At 32.4% G+C, this 15,478-nt stretch overlaps 1 protein-coding gene across 1 annotated transcript in view; it reads right to left on the reverse strand.

Moving 5' to 3' along the window:
* The window catches only part of LOC134685404 (low-density lipoprotein receptor-related protein 4-like), a 76,494-nt gene that overhangs the window by 15,297 nt on the left and 45,719 nt on the right, over nucleotides 1–15,478 (reverse strand). Inside the window, exons 18-33 of the mRNA XM_063545153.1 lie at nucleotides 15,090–15,307; nucleotides 14,379–14,555; nucleotides 13,665–13,999; nucleotides 13,128–13,315; nucleotides 12,478–12,679; nucleotides 11,893–12,082; nucleotides 11,536–11,661; nucleotides 10,802–10,939; nucleotides 9,645–9,903; nucleotides 8,799–9,184; nucleotides 8,067–8,204; nucleotides 7,293–7,470; nucleotides 4,756–4,868; nucleotides 4,310–4,415; nucleotides 3,666–3,760; nucleotides 2,517–2,665 (exon numbers count right to left, since the gene is read on the reverse strand). Of these exons, the coding sequence (XP_063401223.1) occupies nucleotides 2,517–2,665; nucleotides 3,666–3,760; nucleotides 4,310–4,415; nucleotides 4,756–4,868; nucleotides 7,293–7,470; nucleotides 8,067–8,204; nucleotides 8,799–9,184; nucleotides 9,645–9,903; nucleotides 10,802–10,939; nucleotides 11,536–11,661; nucleotides 11,893–12,082; nucleotides 12,478–12,679; nucleotides 13,128–13,315; nucleotides 13,665–13,999; nucleotides 14,379–14,555; nucleotides 15,090–15,307 (2,998 nt within the window). The remainder of the gene's footprint in view (nucleotides 1–2,516; nucleotides 2,666–3,665; nucleotides 3,761–4,309; nucleotides 4,416–4,755; nucleotides 4,869–7,292; nucleotides 7,471–8,066; nucleotides 8,205–8,798; nucleotides 9,185–9,644; nucleotides 9,904–10,801; nucleotides 10,940–11,535; nucleotides 11,662–11,892; nucleotides 12,083–12,477; nucleotides 12,680–13,127; nucleotides 13,316–13,664; nucleotides 14,000–14,378; nucleotides 14,556–15,089; nucleotides 15,308–15,478) is intronic.

The following is a 15,478-nucleotide window of genomic DNA, read 5'->3' on the forward strand; positions in this document are numbered from 1 at the left end:
TTAATTAATGTAACAAGATTCTGTCCCATCAGATCTGAAGTTTCTATCTTATCTAATATCTACTCACCACTGTACAGACCATATGGATGAGGGACATGATTAATTAATGTAACCCGATTCTGTCCCATCAGATCTGATGTTTCTATCTTATCTAATATCTACTTACCACTGTCAGACCAAATGGATGAGGAACATGATTAATTAATGTAACCCGATTCTGTCCCATCAGATCTGAAGTTTCCATCTTATCTATTATCTACTCACCACTGTCAGACCAAATGGATGAGGGACATGATTTATTAATCTAACCCGATACTGTCCCATCAGATCTGAATTTTTTATCTTATCTAATATCTACTCACCACTGTCAGACCAAATGGGTGAGGGACATGATTAATTAATGTAACAAGATTCTGTCCCATCAGATCTGATGTTTTTATCTTATCTAATATCTACTTACCACTGACAGACCAAATGGATGAGGAACATGATTAATTAATGTAACCCGATTCTGTCCCATCAGATCTGATGTTTCTATCTTATCTAATATCTACTCACCACTGTACAGACCATATGGATGAGGGACATGATTAATTAATGTAACACGATTCTGTCCCATCAGATCTGAAGTTTCTATCTTATCTAATATCTACTCACCACTGTCAGACCAAATGGATGAGGAACATGATTAATTAATGTAACATGATTCTGTCCCATCAGGTCTGAAGTTTCTATCTTATCTAATATCTACTCACCACTGTCAGACCAAATGGATGAGGGACATGATTAATTAATGTAACACGGTTCTGTCCCATCAGATCTGATGTTTCTATCTTATCTAATATCTACTTACCACTTCTCCAAATGGATGAGGGACATGATTAATTAATGTAACACGATTCTGTCCCATCAGATCTGACGTTTCTATCTTATCTATTATCTACTCACCACTGTCAGACCAAACGGATGAGGGACATGATTAATTAATGTAACACAATTTTGTCCCATCAGATCTGAAGTTTCTATCTTATCTAATATCTACTCACCACTGTCAGACCAAATGGATGAGGGACATGATTAATTAATGTAACACGATTCTGTCCCATCAGATCTGAAGTTTCTATCTTATCTAATATCTACTCACCACTGTCAGACCAAATGGATGAGGAACATGATTAATTAATGTAACACGATTTTGTCCCATCAGGTCTGAAGTTTCTATCTTATCTAATATCTACTCACCACTGTCAGACCAAATGGATGAGGAACATGATTAATTAATGTAACACGATTTTGTCCCATCAGATCTGAAGTTTCTATCTTATCTAATATCTACTCACCACTGTCAGACCAAATGGATGAGGGACATGATTAATTAATGTAACACGATTCTGTCCCATCAGATCTGATGTTTCTATCTTATCTAATATCTACTCACCACTGTCAGACCAAATGGATGAGGAACATGATTAATTAATGTAACACGATTTTGTCCCATCAGGTCTGAAGTTTCTATCTTATCTAATATCTACTCACCACTGTCAGACCAAATGGATGAGGAACATGATTAATTAATGTAACACGATTCTGTCCCATCAGATCTGGAGTTTCTATCTTATCTAATATCTACTCACCACTGTCAGACCAAATGGATGAGGGACATGATTAATTAATGTAACAAGATTCTGTCCCATCAGATCTGATGTTTCTATCTTATCTAATATCTACTCACCACTGTCAGACCAAATGGATGAGGAACATGATTAATTAATGTAACACGATTCTGTCCCATCAGATCTGATGTTTCTATCTTATCTAATATCTACTCACCACTGTCAGACCAAATGGATGAGGAACATGATTAATTAATGTAACACGATTCTGTCCCATCAGATCTGAAGTTTCTATCTTATCTAATATCTACTCACCACTGTCAGACCAAATGGATGAGGAACATGATTAATTAATGTAACCCGATTCTGTCCCATCGGATCTTAAGTTTCTATCTTATCTAATATCTACTCACCACTGTCAGACCAAATGGATGAGGAACATGATTAATTAATGTAACAAGATTCTGTCCCATCAGATCTGAAGTTTCTATCTTATCTAATATCTACTCACCACTGTCAGACCAAATGGATGAGGAACATGATTAATTAATGTAACCCGATTCTGTCCCATCAGATCTGATGTTTCTATCTTATCTAATATCTACTCACCACTGTCAGACCAAATGGATGAGGGACATGATTAATTAATGTAACACGATTCTGTCCCATCAGATGTGAAGTTTCTATCTTATCTAATATCTACTCACCACTGTCAGACCAAATGGATGAGGGACATGATTAATTAATGTAACACGATTCTGTCCCATCAGATCTGAAGTTTCTATCTTATCTAATATCTACTCACCACTGTCAGACCAAATGGATGAGGGACATGATTAATTAATGTAACCCGATTCTGTCCCATCAGATCTGAAGTTTCTATCTTATCTAATATCTACTCACCACTGTCAGACCAAATGGATGAGGGACATGATTAATTAATGTAACACGATTCTGTCCCATCAGATCTGAAGTTTCTATCTTATCAAGTCTGGCATCAACCCAGTATAATCTCTTTGCCTTAAAATCTACTGATAGTCCGTTGGGAAAACCTGAAGAAAACAAATTGCATTTTTTTTTAACTATCTATCAAAATTAAATTGGATGAAGAAGCATAATTAAACTGTTTAAAAAAGGTAATGCAGATGAACTATAGTCGCCGTCACGTAAAATTGGCACCATAATTTTTGTCAAAATTTTCTTAAATATCAACCGCATTTACTCCAGATCATGTTTTTTAATTGGTGGAAAAAAATCCAATCCAAATATATACTACTGTCCTACCTTTTATTGTGTTTGCACAGTATAATCCTGACCTTCACATTTTTCAAGATTATTTTGTATGGTGAAATCCAACATTGTTATTACCGGAAGTGTCGCTGTGGAGTCCACGTGCTCTCAATTTTCTTGTGTCTCTCGGAGCTGTTCGTCATCTTTATATAAAAAAAGCGCGGGAAATCGTATCATCAATGACAATGATATTACCGGAGAGTAACGAATGTTATGTAGTAAGGGATCCTCATAGAAACCAAGATGGCGGTTTTACAATGAAAACAATCTTGAAAAATGTGAGGGTCAGGATTATACAGTGCAAACACAATAAAAGGTAGGACAGTAGTATATATTTGGATTAGATTTTTATTCCGCTAATTGAAAAACATGATCGCGAGTAAACGCGGTCAATATTTAAGAAAATTTTGACAAAAATCATGGTGCCAATTTTATGTGACAGCGACTATAATAAAGAAATTCTCAAGATAAAGTACTATTAACTAAACAAATAAAAATGTTTTGATAACTTTTCTCTAACTTTTTAAATTTCAATGTTTCATTTCCGTGTTTTTCATATAATTTTATTCTCAATTTAACAATTTAACAAGATGAAATATGCACTACTTAACTAATAGAAAACTATAAAAACAATTAAAATACATTATTTTTTGGTCGATTTTGTCTCTTGTTCATTTGAGGTTTTGTTATGAAAAAGATGTGGGGTTTCTCAATGAGATTGCTTTGTAACAAACAATGTTAGTGGTAGAAGAGAAAACCTACCAAGATCTGTTTTGATAATAATTTTCCTGTTGCTACCATCCATGTATGCTTTCTCTATCTTAGGTGGTGATCCCCAGTCTGTCCAATAAAGCAATCTGAAAAAAATCATACAATTGTGGTTATCAACAAAGAATTGATTCTGTGCTAGATTGGTAATCAAACATTTCATCTCAGTAAATACTGTAAAAATTTTGTAAAGACTTCCATGAAGAAAAAAAAATCCTTTTAACAGTCTTATGTCATTAACACTACCAATCCTTTCTGACATAATTTTGATTTGATTTTGATTTTCGGTGTTTTAATGCCACTTTTAAGCACTGCATTTTGGCTATTTCGTGTCAGTAAGTTTTTATTGGTAGAGGAAGCCTGAGTGCCCGGAGAAAACCATTATCTTCCATAGATAGGAAAACTGACGATCTAGAAGGCCATGGAGGCACCAACACAGTATTGAACTTGTCAATTAAAATTCCTATCAAACATTTCTGCATAGTACTCTTGTTGATAATTTCTTTTTGATCCATCCTGTTAACTTTCCTAAACTTTTAACCCAAACTTCCTTTCTAAAATATCTCACAGTCCAGTCTATTAATAATGTATCTTATGGTCTTTCCTATCAACTGTCTTAAATCAATGATAGTACTAACCCTTTCTGTGGATACAAGGCTATAGCTCTTGGTTCATCTAAATCTTCTGTGATCAGAGATTTTCTGTTTGTCCCATCAGTGGAGGATACTTCTATGACATCACGACCTGAAGATAACAAAACATGTCCATAATACAACAACGGTAGAAATTACAATTGCAAACTGTCAATCTTGAAGCCTGAGCAATTATCTACATGTTCCTGTGTCACTTGGCCATCATTGAAGACCTCTCATAGCTCTTAGGTATCATGTTCATTTACCCCATACATGCATCTTATTTTATAATAGATATAGGAAGATGTGGTATGAGTGCCAATGAGATAGGTTTATTTGAGCAACTTTTTTTAAAATAGTTAATAACTTAACTTACAATAAATTGACATAACACTATTTCATGTACAACACTAGTATTACTGCAATGACAATTGTAATCATTTGAGATATACCTGTATCTGTCCAGAACAAATTATTAGCAATCCAGTCTACAGCCAGTCCATCGGTTGTCTCTAGATTCTCCGATACTACAGACTGTAAACCTGTACCATCTAAATTAGCTCTTCTGCAACAAAAAAAACATTCAAATTAACCCCTATCCTTAAAAGAGGGACGAAAGATACCAAAGGGACAGTCAAACTCGTAAATCTAAAACAAACTGACAACACCATGGATAAAAATGAAAAAGACAAACAGAAAAACAATAGTACACATGACACAACATAGAAAACTAAAGAATAAACAACACGAACCCCACCAAAAACTAGGGGTGATCTCAGGTGCTCCGGAAGGGTAAGCAGATCCTGCTCCACATGCGGCACCCGTCGTGTTGCTTATGTGATTACAAATCCGGTAAATAGTCTAATTCGGTACTTATCAAGGGTCCGGAAACGGTCATATTTGCCAGTCATGTCCTAAACTGAAACTATGATGTCCTAAACTTTGAATTTGGATTTAGGTCAAATTTTATTTTTCAACCGAAATAATTTCGGTCATTTCGTTGAGATCTACTTTAAAAATCGCCATTTTGAACATATTTTTGTTTTGTTCTCTATTTCCTGTAATTAAACTGCCACTTCAATAAAGTGTTATAAACCTGAGGGCCCTCCTAATACATGTAACTATATTAATGCCTCAGGGAGCTATTGGCTAATGATTGCTAATCTCTTTACCTGCGTTTTTAATTCACACCTGGCAATTAATCACAAGCTCCAAACTATTATTATAAAGAAATAAAAAGTCCATACCTACTGGCTTCATTATTTAATTATTCAACAGGTCAGACAATTGTCAATTATGATTTAAAATTAAATTAAAACTTGGTTTAATTTACGTAGAAAAAAATATTTTTTTACTTCTAACACACGTGCTTTGTTTACTATGTAATACGCATGCTTGAAATTCTCTTCCACAGATTTAGACAATTAATTGTAAATTAAAAAAAAATCCATCCTAAATAAAGCTAGTACAACTATTTTAATTAATATTCTTACACTATTAAAGGTAAAATATTAAAAAGCAGATGATTTCCTGTGATTTGGATAAACAAAACTAATCCCAGAAATGAGTCCGGAATTGTTCGTTTTACTATTGTCGCAGTACATCCGGGTTTGAATTTTGACTTCAGAATCAAAGGAAACGGAAGCGATAACTGAGAATATTATCGTTTTGAGTCATTAAAATCATTTTATTTTTAAATCGTTGCCTTCCCTTGATTGCTCTTAAGGGGGCTCCTGGGTATAAATGAATTTTTTTTTCTAATATAGGATTTCGCTATATTTTTTCATAAATGAACTTTATCATATACTTAAAAGAAAAATGAAATAAAAAAATTGGGTCACCGTTCATTTAAGCTAAAATCTGCCTCTGGAAGAAGCATACAGTTTTGTTAATGTCATTTTTTTCTGTTGAACTAATAGGAGAAAAAGAGGAAATATCGAAATAAAAAAATAACCTAATATAAGAAATCGCTTAAATTTAACAATTATTTAGTTTATGTACAGCTTATTTGAAAACAATAATAAAAAATATAGGTCACCGATGAGTTAAAAAAGATATTTCAAATTTAAGGCCAAAAAATGGCATTTTTGCACCAAAGGGAGATAATTTGGAGCTTTTTCAATTTTTAAAGTCATCTGGGGCCAAATCAAATCACCTTTTTGGGTTGTTTTTTGTACCATACCATAAAGTAACAACTAATAGTGTAATAAATAAAATTTGTAATGAAAAAATAAAGGTTTATTTTTTTGCTAAAATTTTTGTACCCACGAGCCACCTTAAATGATTTTTGGAACATGGTAGGACAAATCATGAAGTAAATGCGATGCAACAGTGAAACAAGTTGTTGATGCTACAAACATGACGATCGAGTATGAGCATACTCATAATGAGTCTCATGCAGTAATGTGATTTTGACAATCATTTTTTGAAAAGGGGCATCAACTTTTAAGTTGTATGAAAATGACCGAAATTAGGTGAAAAAATTTCCGGATCCTTGGTACTTATCCATTATATCTTTAAAAATCTCTTAAAGTATTGTCATCTAAATCAATATCCAAAATAAAATGACAAAATAAAACAAAGACTTGTCTTTTGCCTTTTGGTGTGTTTTTTTCTGTGCATGTACTGAATTTGTGTCATTGATGGATAACCCTGGTTCCATATTCTTTTTTATTTTATCAAAACAATATATCCATCAGATTTTAAAATCCACTTTTGTCAAGTAAATTAATTTTTCTGCAACATATGTAAATCAAACTAATGGGAAACTTTAAGATAGGAAACATAATTGTCAATTATTTTAATCCAAATCTAATTCAAACCATTATCTATAAGATAAGACAATTCTGGAATAATAAATCTAAAGTATTTTTTACTTGATAAACTTTGGAAAATTTCTTAAAACATTTGCTATAATAACATTCAATACCTTATTGCAGATTAAATATAACTAAGGGGAAGAGTGTGGTAACAAAGGGGATATAACTACCTGACAACATCCAGATGAACATCAGTAAAGTACATCTTCTGTTTCTGGTAGTCATAGTCTAGTGATATAACATTATGGAGATCAGACATGGGGAGAAATGTATCTGTAAAATCAGGAGTATCCAATGATATTCTCCGTAAACTCCCTCTACTGGCAAACAACAGGTACTTGCTGGGCACTGAAACAGATAAACAAGATATATCACAGGACACAGGCATAATCAAGACATTTATCCTGATTTAGAGTAAATTATCATAATTTGATTGGCTGACATTGTCCTAATAAATTTCAGCACAATTTTTTATTACATCAATTGGAATTATCTCCCTTATACCATTGACCTGATAAAAAAAAATTGAGTTGCTTTATAATCCCAATATTTTTCATTTTTCACAGTTTTAGATTAAATATCTAATATATTTGGTGGATATTGTCCTAATAATTGAATTTAAATATAACAATTTGTAATATAATAAAATCAGGATAAATTCATTACAGTGTGCAATTGTTCAAATACAGAATTTATCAGGTCAATAATATTCATATCAGATTTGGCTTTGCTTCACCAGATTTGAATTTTTTTGATCTAATAAATTCTCATAATAGGACAATGGCACTCTGTAATGAATTAATCCTGATTTTGATAAATAGTTGGGTTAAAATAACATTGAAATTTCTTAAATTGCTTGGCATCCTTTCAACATGTCAAAACTAAACTACGCAAAAATTAACAAAATAAACATTATTGACTACAGTACTGGTACCCATACTTACATGTTAAACATGTTTTTCCATTGTGTTTGAGCTGTAACCCAGTAGGACAAGAACATGTGATTCCACTATGATTAGGTAAACAGAGATGACTGCAGCCTCCATTATTCTTACATTTGTTCTCTAATTTGTGAAGATCATCTGTATGAAATAAAAAATAGTTATTTTAAAAGATTGATGCTACAAAGAAATTTTGTTCTTAGATTGCAGTGATAATGAATATCAACCTTTTTTATTTTATCATATACATGTATGTACAAGAGAAAAAAAATTACATTTGTACAATATTGAGCTGAAATTTGCACTAAAATCCAATATATCTTAAAGTTTCTAAAATTTTCAGAATAAAACCTTTAAGCACCTGGGTATTTTAATAAAATATGGCAGATTAAGTTTAAAATAATTCCTTTTCATGGGCTTGATGGCCATACTAAACAATGCAACATCTAAATTGTGCCCTCAAAATTAAGAAAATTGAATGAAAATGTTGATCTTTTTTTAGCCACTACAACACTTTTGTCCTGAAAATCTATCAAGTGACCAGAAAACATACAAAACATGCCATTTTATTTCTTACACATGAACTGAAACAGGTGAAAATATGTCAATAATAAAAACTACCAAAATGCCAGATCAAAATAACTCTGAATTCTGATTATCAATTTAGATTTGTCACATCTATGCATGTCAATTGAATTGACTTTCAGCATTGATCCACTATAACAATTCACTAACCATCTGGTGACCTGATAACTGCCTGCAGATCCATCAGTCCTGGTAATGTTCTCCTTATAACTAATAAATTACTTCCTGTATCCTTGTCTGCTTTAAATATTGCCATTTTCTGCCAGTCTGTCCAGTAAATATGTCTCTCTGTAATGGTCAATCCATAGGGATGATTGACGTTAGAGATGATGACACGACGGTTACCCCCATTTAAATCTGACGATTCTATCACTTCCATTTTAGCATCGGCCCACACAATTCTCTGGGATTGTTTGTCAATGACAATACCATTAGGCCACCCTAGGTTTTTATCAACTAATACTGTCCTATTACTACCATCCATATCAGCCCTCTGAATCTTTGGAAGTTTGCCCCAATCTGTCCAGTACATGTACCTGGCAAAATAATTACAGAACTTTTCAAACATTGATGACATGAGTTAAATCATCTTTAAAATAAGAATTATTGAAATCCTAATCTCATTATACTGTGGATTCATTAATATTCGTTGGATACCAATTTTCTTGGATTTCGTGGGTACAGGAGAACCACGAATTCAAATGTTCAACGAAATATAAATTTTGTACAGGAATGAGTGTAAACTTTGCCAAAACCACGAAATTGAATATCCACGAATATGTAAGTTTTCCTCAAACCACGAAAATTGGTACCCACGAAAATAAATGAATCCACAGTACTTTAAACTTAGAATAGCAAAATATACAATAGTCAAATGTATATTATGATCATTTGGCTTCTAATCTGACATACACCAATAGAATAAGCAGCCACATAATTTTCGTTTATTAAGTGACTTCCCTTGGTGCTAAATACATTAAACCAATCTTTTCTTACCCTTTTTCATAATACAAAGTCAAATCTCTAGGTTTATCTAAGTTATCCCATATCAACACTTTTCTCATTCCAGTAACCAAGTCAGCCACTTCAATCCGGTTTAATCCAGTATCTGTCCAATAAATCTTCCGACCAATCTCATCTACAGCCAGTCCATCTGGTGTGTCCAGTCCATGTTTTATAAACTGCTCCACCTGAGATCCATCTAGATTAGCTTTCATTATAACATCTAGAATTGTATCTGTCCAATAGAGCTTCCCTGAAAAATTAAATCATTAGGATGAGGTTTAATTAACTAAATTTGGTAGCCAATATATTCAGGTGAGGCACAGATAAGCTATTGGTTTTAGACCTGCTTGGTAAAAACTTTAATTTGTTGTCAACAATAGCGCAAAATGATTTTTCTATTTTTATGGGTCAATAAATTCAAAATAAATTACTGCCATTCATTATAAATAAATTTCTATCAAAAATAAGGATCAAAGAACTTTTTATATGATTTATATTAGCAATAACAATGTACACACATGTTGGCGTATGAATACACAATGTCAGAGTGGGCGTGTCACCATAAAAATTGACAACATTGAAAATAAAACTTATACTTTTAACCAATTAGAAGACAGTAAATACACCAAATTTATTTATTACAGTATAATACAAATGTTTAAATTAAATGGCAATACTTTAACATGTAAACTATGCAAAATTTGAATTCATTGGATTTACCCCACGTTAGACTGTGTGTTTTGCTCATATTTAATGTTACCAAATTTATAACTGACATTTTAAGTCAAATATGTTTATCTAACATGTTTATGACATCACAAATGTTATTTCTAAACTGATCCAGTACTTAAGGTACCAGTATATGTCATGTTTCATTCTCTTCACTCATCAGTAAACAAATCACACAGTTTCGAAAGAAATCTTGTTTTACTATTTTATACAAATTCAAGGAACAAATAACAGCTTAATGCATCCTACTTGTATATTTCACAAAATTCAGTCAAAAATTATACACTTTCATAAATTGGTGCATATAATTGCAACTTAAGCAGCCATAATTTCTAGAAATTTGGAAGGAAGATGTATCGTTGTCAGATATTTACAAGTAGGAAACAGATCCATCAGAAAGTAGAAAAGACCCTATTTACCTGCAACTCTATCTACACCAATAGCAATAGCATTTCTGATTTCACCAAGTGGTATCACTACATCAGCTACATAATTAACATCTAGAGATATCTTTCTGATATCTGTTCTCCTGGCAAACACAATAAAGTTACTCATACCTGTAAATAGAAATGTTGATTAACCTCAATAGCAATCTTTGTTTCAAAAAGAACTTCTTCAACAAAAGAAACATGCATACCGGTAAATATATGTCATAAAACATACAATAAGCATTTTTAATAATGACATGAACTTTTTTCTTATGTTTTTTTTTCTCCTTTTTAAATTTGGGTTGAATGTCAGATTTTTGGTTGTCTATTTTAAATTTATCTCAAGTTATGTACACTCAAGGCTTTTTAACAGCTGGACTCTAGTCACCATATAAAGGTTAAGTTTTCTTAACTTGAGTTGTTTAGATGTTGTCTCATTTTAACCGATATCTCCTTTCATTTATAAGTTTTTACTATGTTTTGTACAACAAATTTAACACTTGCTTATTACAATATTTGTTTGTCAAAGTCAATATTTAATAAATTGAGTTGGTAACTTTTTGCTTAAAAGTTTATATTTCAGCTATTTGTCATTACTTTTCATCACACACATTACTAATGGATAACAGCACTGCAATACTACTGGCTTTGTCATTGTTTGCTATGCCAAGCTAAATGACAGCTTATGAATCCCCAAGAAGACAATTACACACAGCTATACCTACCCTTATTACAAGTCTTCCCGTCTGGTGACATTAGTATCCCTGTTGGACAGACACATGTGTACCCTGTTGTTGATATCAAGCATAAATGACTGCAGCCACCATTGTCGTTAGCACAAGGATTCTTGCCTGAAACAAGGATAAATCAAAATTTAAAAGCTATATAAATTCTGTTTCAAAATATAGTTTTAACAATTCTTAATGTATTTATTGTTTTTCCTTTGATTTTTTAAAGTAAAAATTCTGAAGAGCCAGATGATTAACCAACACAATTCAATATGGCAGCTCATACTTCATGTCAACTAGTACTGTGTATTTGACAGTAAATTTTGGCCAGTGAAAAATTTGTTTTTTATTTACCTCTAGGTTGTGGTTTATAAAACATTTTGATGTCCATCACATTATCAAGCTGTGAGGCGATTACTTCACGTCCTGATCCATTATACTTGTTTGCAGAGTAAACTCCCTTGTTTAACTTGTCTGTCCAGTAAATGGTGTCTTCAAACAAAGCAATGCCAAATGGTCGAGGAACATTCACAGATATAATAATCTAAAAGAGATAGTAAATATATATTCGTTGTGATTTTTATAGATTCCTTAAGGTTGTAAAACTAAAGGCATCTTGTTTAGTTTATAAATAGAAACTAAGGATATTTTATACAATTTATTTTGGTGTATAGAAACTCTTCTCAACCTCATTCTGTTCAACAGAATCATATCTGTTCATGTAATTTTACTTAAGATTTGATGCCTCTGTCCGTCTGTCTGGCCTGTCAAATTTAATGAATTCTATTCAATTACGGCTTCATCATATTACAGTGTTGCTAGCTTACATGTCTGTCTGTATTGTATAACTTGATAAATTTAATCTCCTACATCTTTCCACTGAAGAAGTTTTTCTGCCTGTGAGCATATGATTTTATAACTGAAATGTAACCTAATTACCTGTCTGTCTGTACCATCCAGCTTGACCGATTCTATCAAGCTCCTTCCTCCGTCTGTCCAATAGAGACGTTTAAGTTTTTTGTCCAGAGCTAGACCATTGGGCCATGTGATATTGTTACTGATCAGAACCTGTCTTCTATTCCCATCCATTCCTGCTCTCTCTATCTTAGGTCTGCTTCCCCAATCACTCCAGTACATAAACCTTCAGAAATAAAATAACACATTAATAAATGGAGAATGTGTCAGGAAACGCCTGTTTGCATATGGTATAAAGGGACGTAACTCAAGAACAGTAAAATGTAATCTGTGTTTTGTGATAATAAGTATTGTGCATAAGTTTCTGAACATTCTGTAATGGCAAGTTAAGATGAGAGAATGGAAATCAAATCCAGGTGTAAGGACAGAAGGAGGAATGTAGTCGGAAAAGGGTATCACTTATTGACCTCTCCTCTAAGGTGGGGGCAAAACAATTAAAGAAACTTAAACAAAATGTCATAATAATCAAAATAAGCAGTCCTTTAACCCTTAAAATACAGCAGAGATGAACTTGTTAAAAATATCCAAAGTCTAATTTAGTAATTCAGTAACAATAGGTACATACATGTACAACTAAAGGTAGAAAATTAATAATTTAAAATAAATCATTTTACCCTTCCAAAGGATCTACTATGATGTCTCTAGGTTTATCTAGACTTGTAGAAATCAGAATACTCCTCATACTACCATTCAGATTGGCTACTTCTATAAAGTCTGTATCCTGGTCTGTCCAGTAGATCTTACGACTAATCCAGTCTATAGCCACACCTACAGGAGACTCAACCTGGTTTCCAATGACAACCTGACAAATGGAATACCAATCCAATATAACAATTTATGTAAGAAAAATAATCTAGTTGGCAATTATTTGTCACTGGAATATTTAAGGACTAGTCAATAATCTAACCAAATATTTATCATTCCTTTGATAATCTATATACTGTAAACTTGGATTTTTTATTTTTTTTTATTAATTCAAAAATTGCGATGAGAAAGGTGTGGTAAAAAATCACATCTTAATTTTTGGTAACATTAATATTATGCATCATTTACTGAAATAGCATCAATTATTCTTGCATCTTTTTATTCATTGCACAATAATTTTAATAATAATACACTCATAAATTTATTGATTTTGTCATTATTTTTACCTTCTCATGACTGCCATTCCAATGTGCTCTTTTGATGACATTGAGATCTGTATCAGTCCAATATATCATGTCATTCTTAGCATCAAAATCAATCCCAACAGCACTCAGCACTTTATTGAGGGGGAGAACTACATCTGTTCTGTCAGGTGTGTCCACACTGATACGTCTCAGGTCAGACATGGTGGAAAACACCACAAAACGATTCATACTCTCCACACATGTTCTGTTATCTTTCTTCAGATGTTGTCCTGTTAGACAAGCACAGCTGTAACCATGCCAATTTGGTAAACAAAAATGGCTGCATCCTCCATTGTTTTTACCACAGACATTCTTCACTAAAATAAACATATGCTTTACTTATGTGATCTATAACCATTTGCATTACAACATAACAGTCATATATTCAAGACTTGCCAATTCTTTTATCTTGTATCTTTTATGAAATCAAGCAAAGTAAAACTTCATGTTGATATCACTGATTTTTTAACCACTAGATGTGTTTCTATATTTTATTGTTTTGTGTATGCATCTGTTGAATTATTTATACTCCTACTTTCTGTCTCAAATCAATATTATGAGTACATAATGCTTAACTATCAAAACATAATACAATAAATAAGTCTTTGACAAAACTCCAAATAAATTCTAAGCATGGTCTTAATTATCTCCCCCCTTTCAGATTATTGACATTTATCCTTAAAATGGTGTACATACTTGATGGCTGCCTCTGAGGATGGAATGTATGTATATCCATGGGATAATGAAGTCTGTTATGAACAGTCTCTACATCATTACCAGTGAACTTGTTAGCTTTGTTTATACTCTTTGTATTCCAGTCTGTCCAATAAAGTTCATCTTCAAACAAGGTCAAGGCAAAAGGATGTGGCAATCCTGAAAATAAAATAAAAACATTAATGATGTATCTTGAAAGATGTTATTTTGTGCCAGATATATATGCTTCAAGGTGGTTAACTTCAATCAGAAAAATATTCAATATGGATTAAAGAATTTGCCAAAAATAAAACATCTAAAATATTTTATATACTTTGTTGCCCCTAAATCAGGAATTTTTACACAAGCGAAAAAAGCCACTATATGGTATCTTATCTAGTTGAATTGTTTTATCTAAATAGATGATAGTCTTTCAGATAAAGATATTCAAATGCAGTAAAATTCATATTTTCAATAATCAAAGATCCCAGAGATTCCAAGAACTTTTTTTCTCAGTATTTGGTAATCAAACAAAGGTTACAGCAGTTCTCTTATTACAGCCAGTAACATCAGTCCTCAGTTCTTTCTTACCTCTTAAAAGTGCATTCCTCTTGTTATCTATGATTTTTCACCTTTATTAAGTACAGTTCTCTTGTTATTTATAAATTCTTACCTTTATAAAGTAGAGCGCCCTTAGTATCTATGATTTCTCACCTTTATTAAGTACAGTTCTCCTGTTAGAACCATCTAAATCAGCACATTCTATAACATGATGTTTAGCATCAGCCCAGTATAGTTTGTCAGTGGTGTAATCTATAGTTAGACCATTAGGCCAGAACAGCGATGTGTTAGCAATAACATTCCTAGAACTACCATCCATACAGCTACTCTCTATCTTAGGGGTACCTCCCCAATCTGTCCAAAATATTGATCTGAAAATATAATAATTAACATTGATAATTTGATCAGTTTACTTAATGATTTAAAAGCAGTAGAAAAAATATGTCCCCTATAGCATTGTGAGAGGTACCATGACAGGTTCTCTCTTGTGCACAAGTAAAGTATTTCAACATGCATGAGATGATATTTTGTTTGCCATTATA

Source organism: Mytilus trossulus, chromosome 9 (assembly GCF_036588685.1).
Source record: "Mytilus trossulus isolate FHL-02 chromosome 9, PNRI_Mtr1.1.1.hap1, whole genome shotgun sequence".
Classification (NCBI taxonomy): domain Eukaryota; kingdom Metazoa; phylum Mollusca; class Bivalvia; order Mytilida; family Mytilidae; genus Mytilus; species Mytilus trossulus.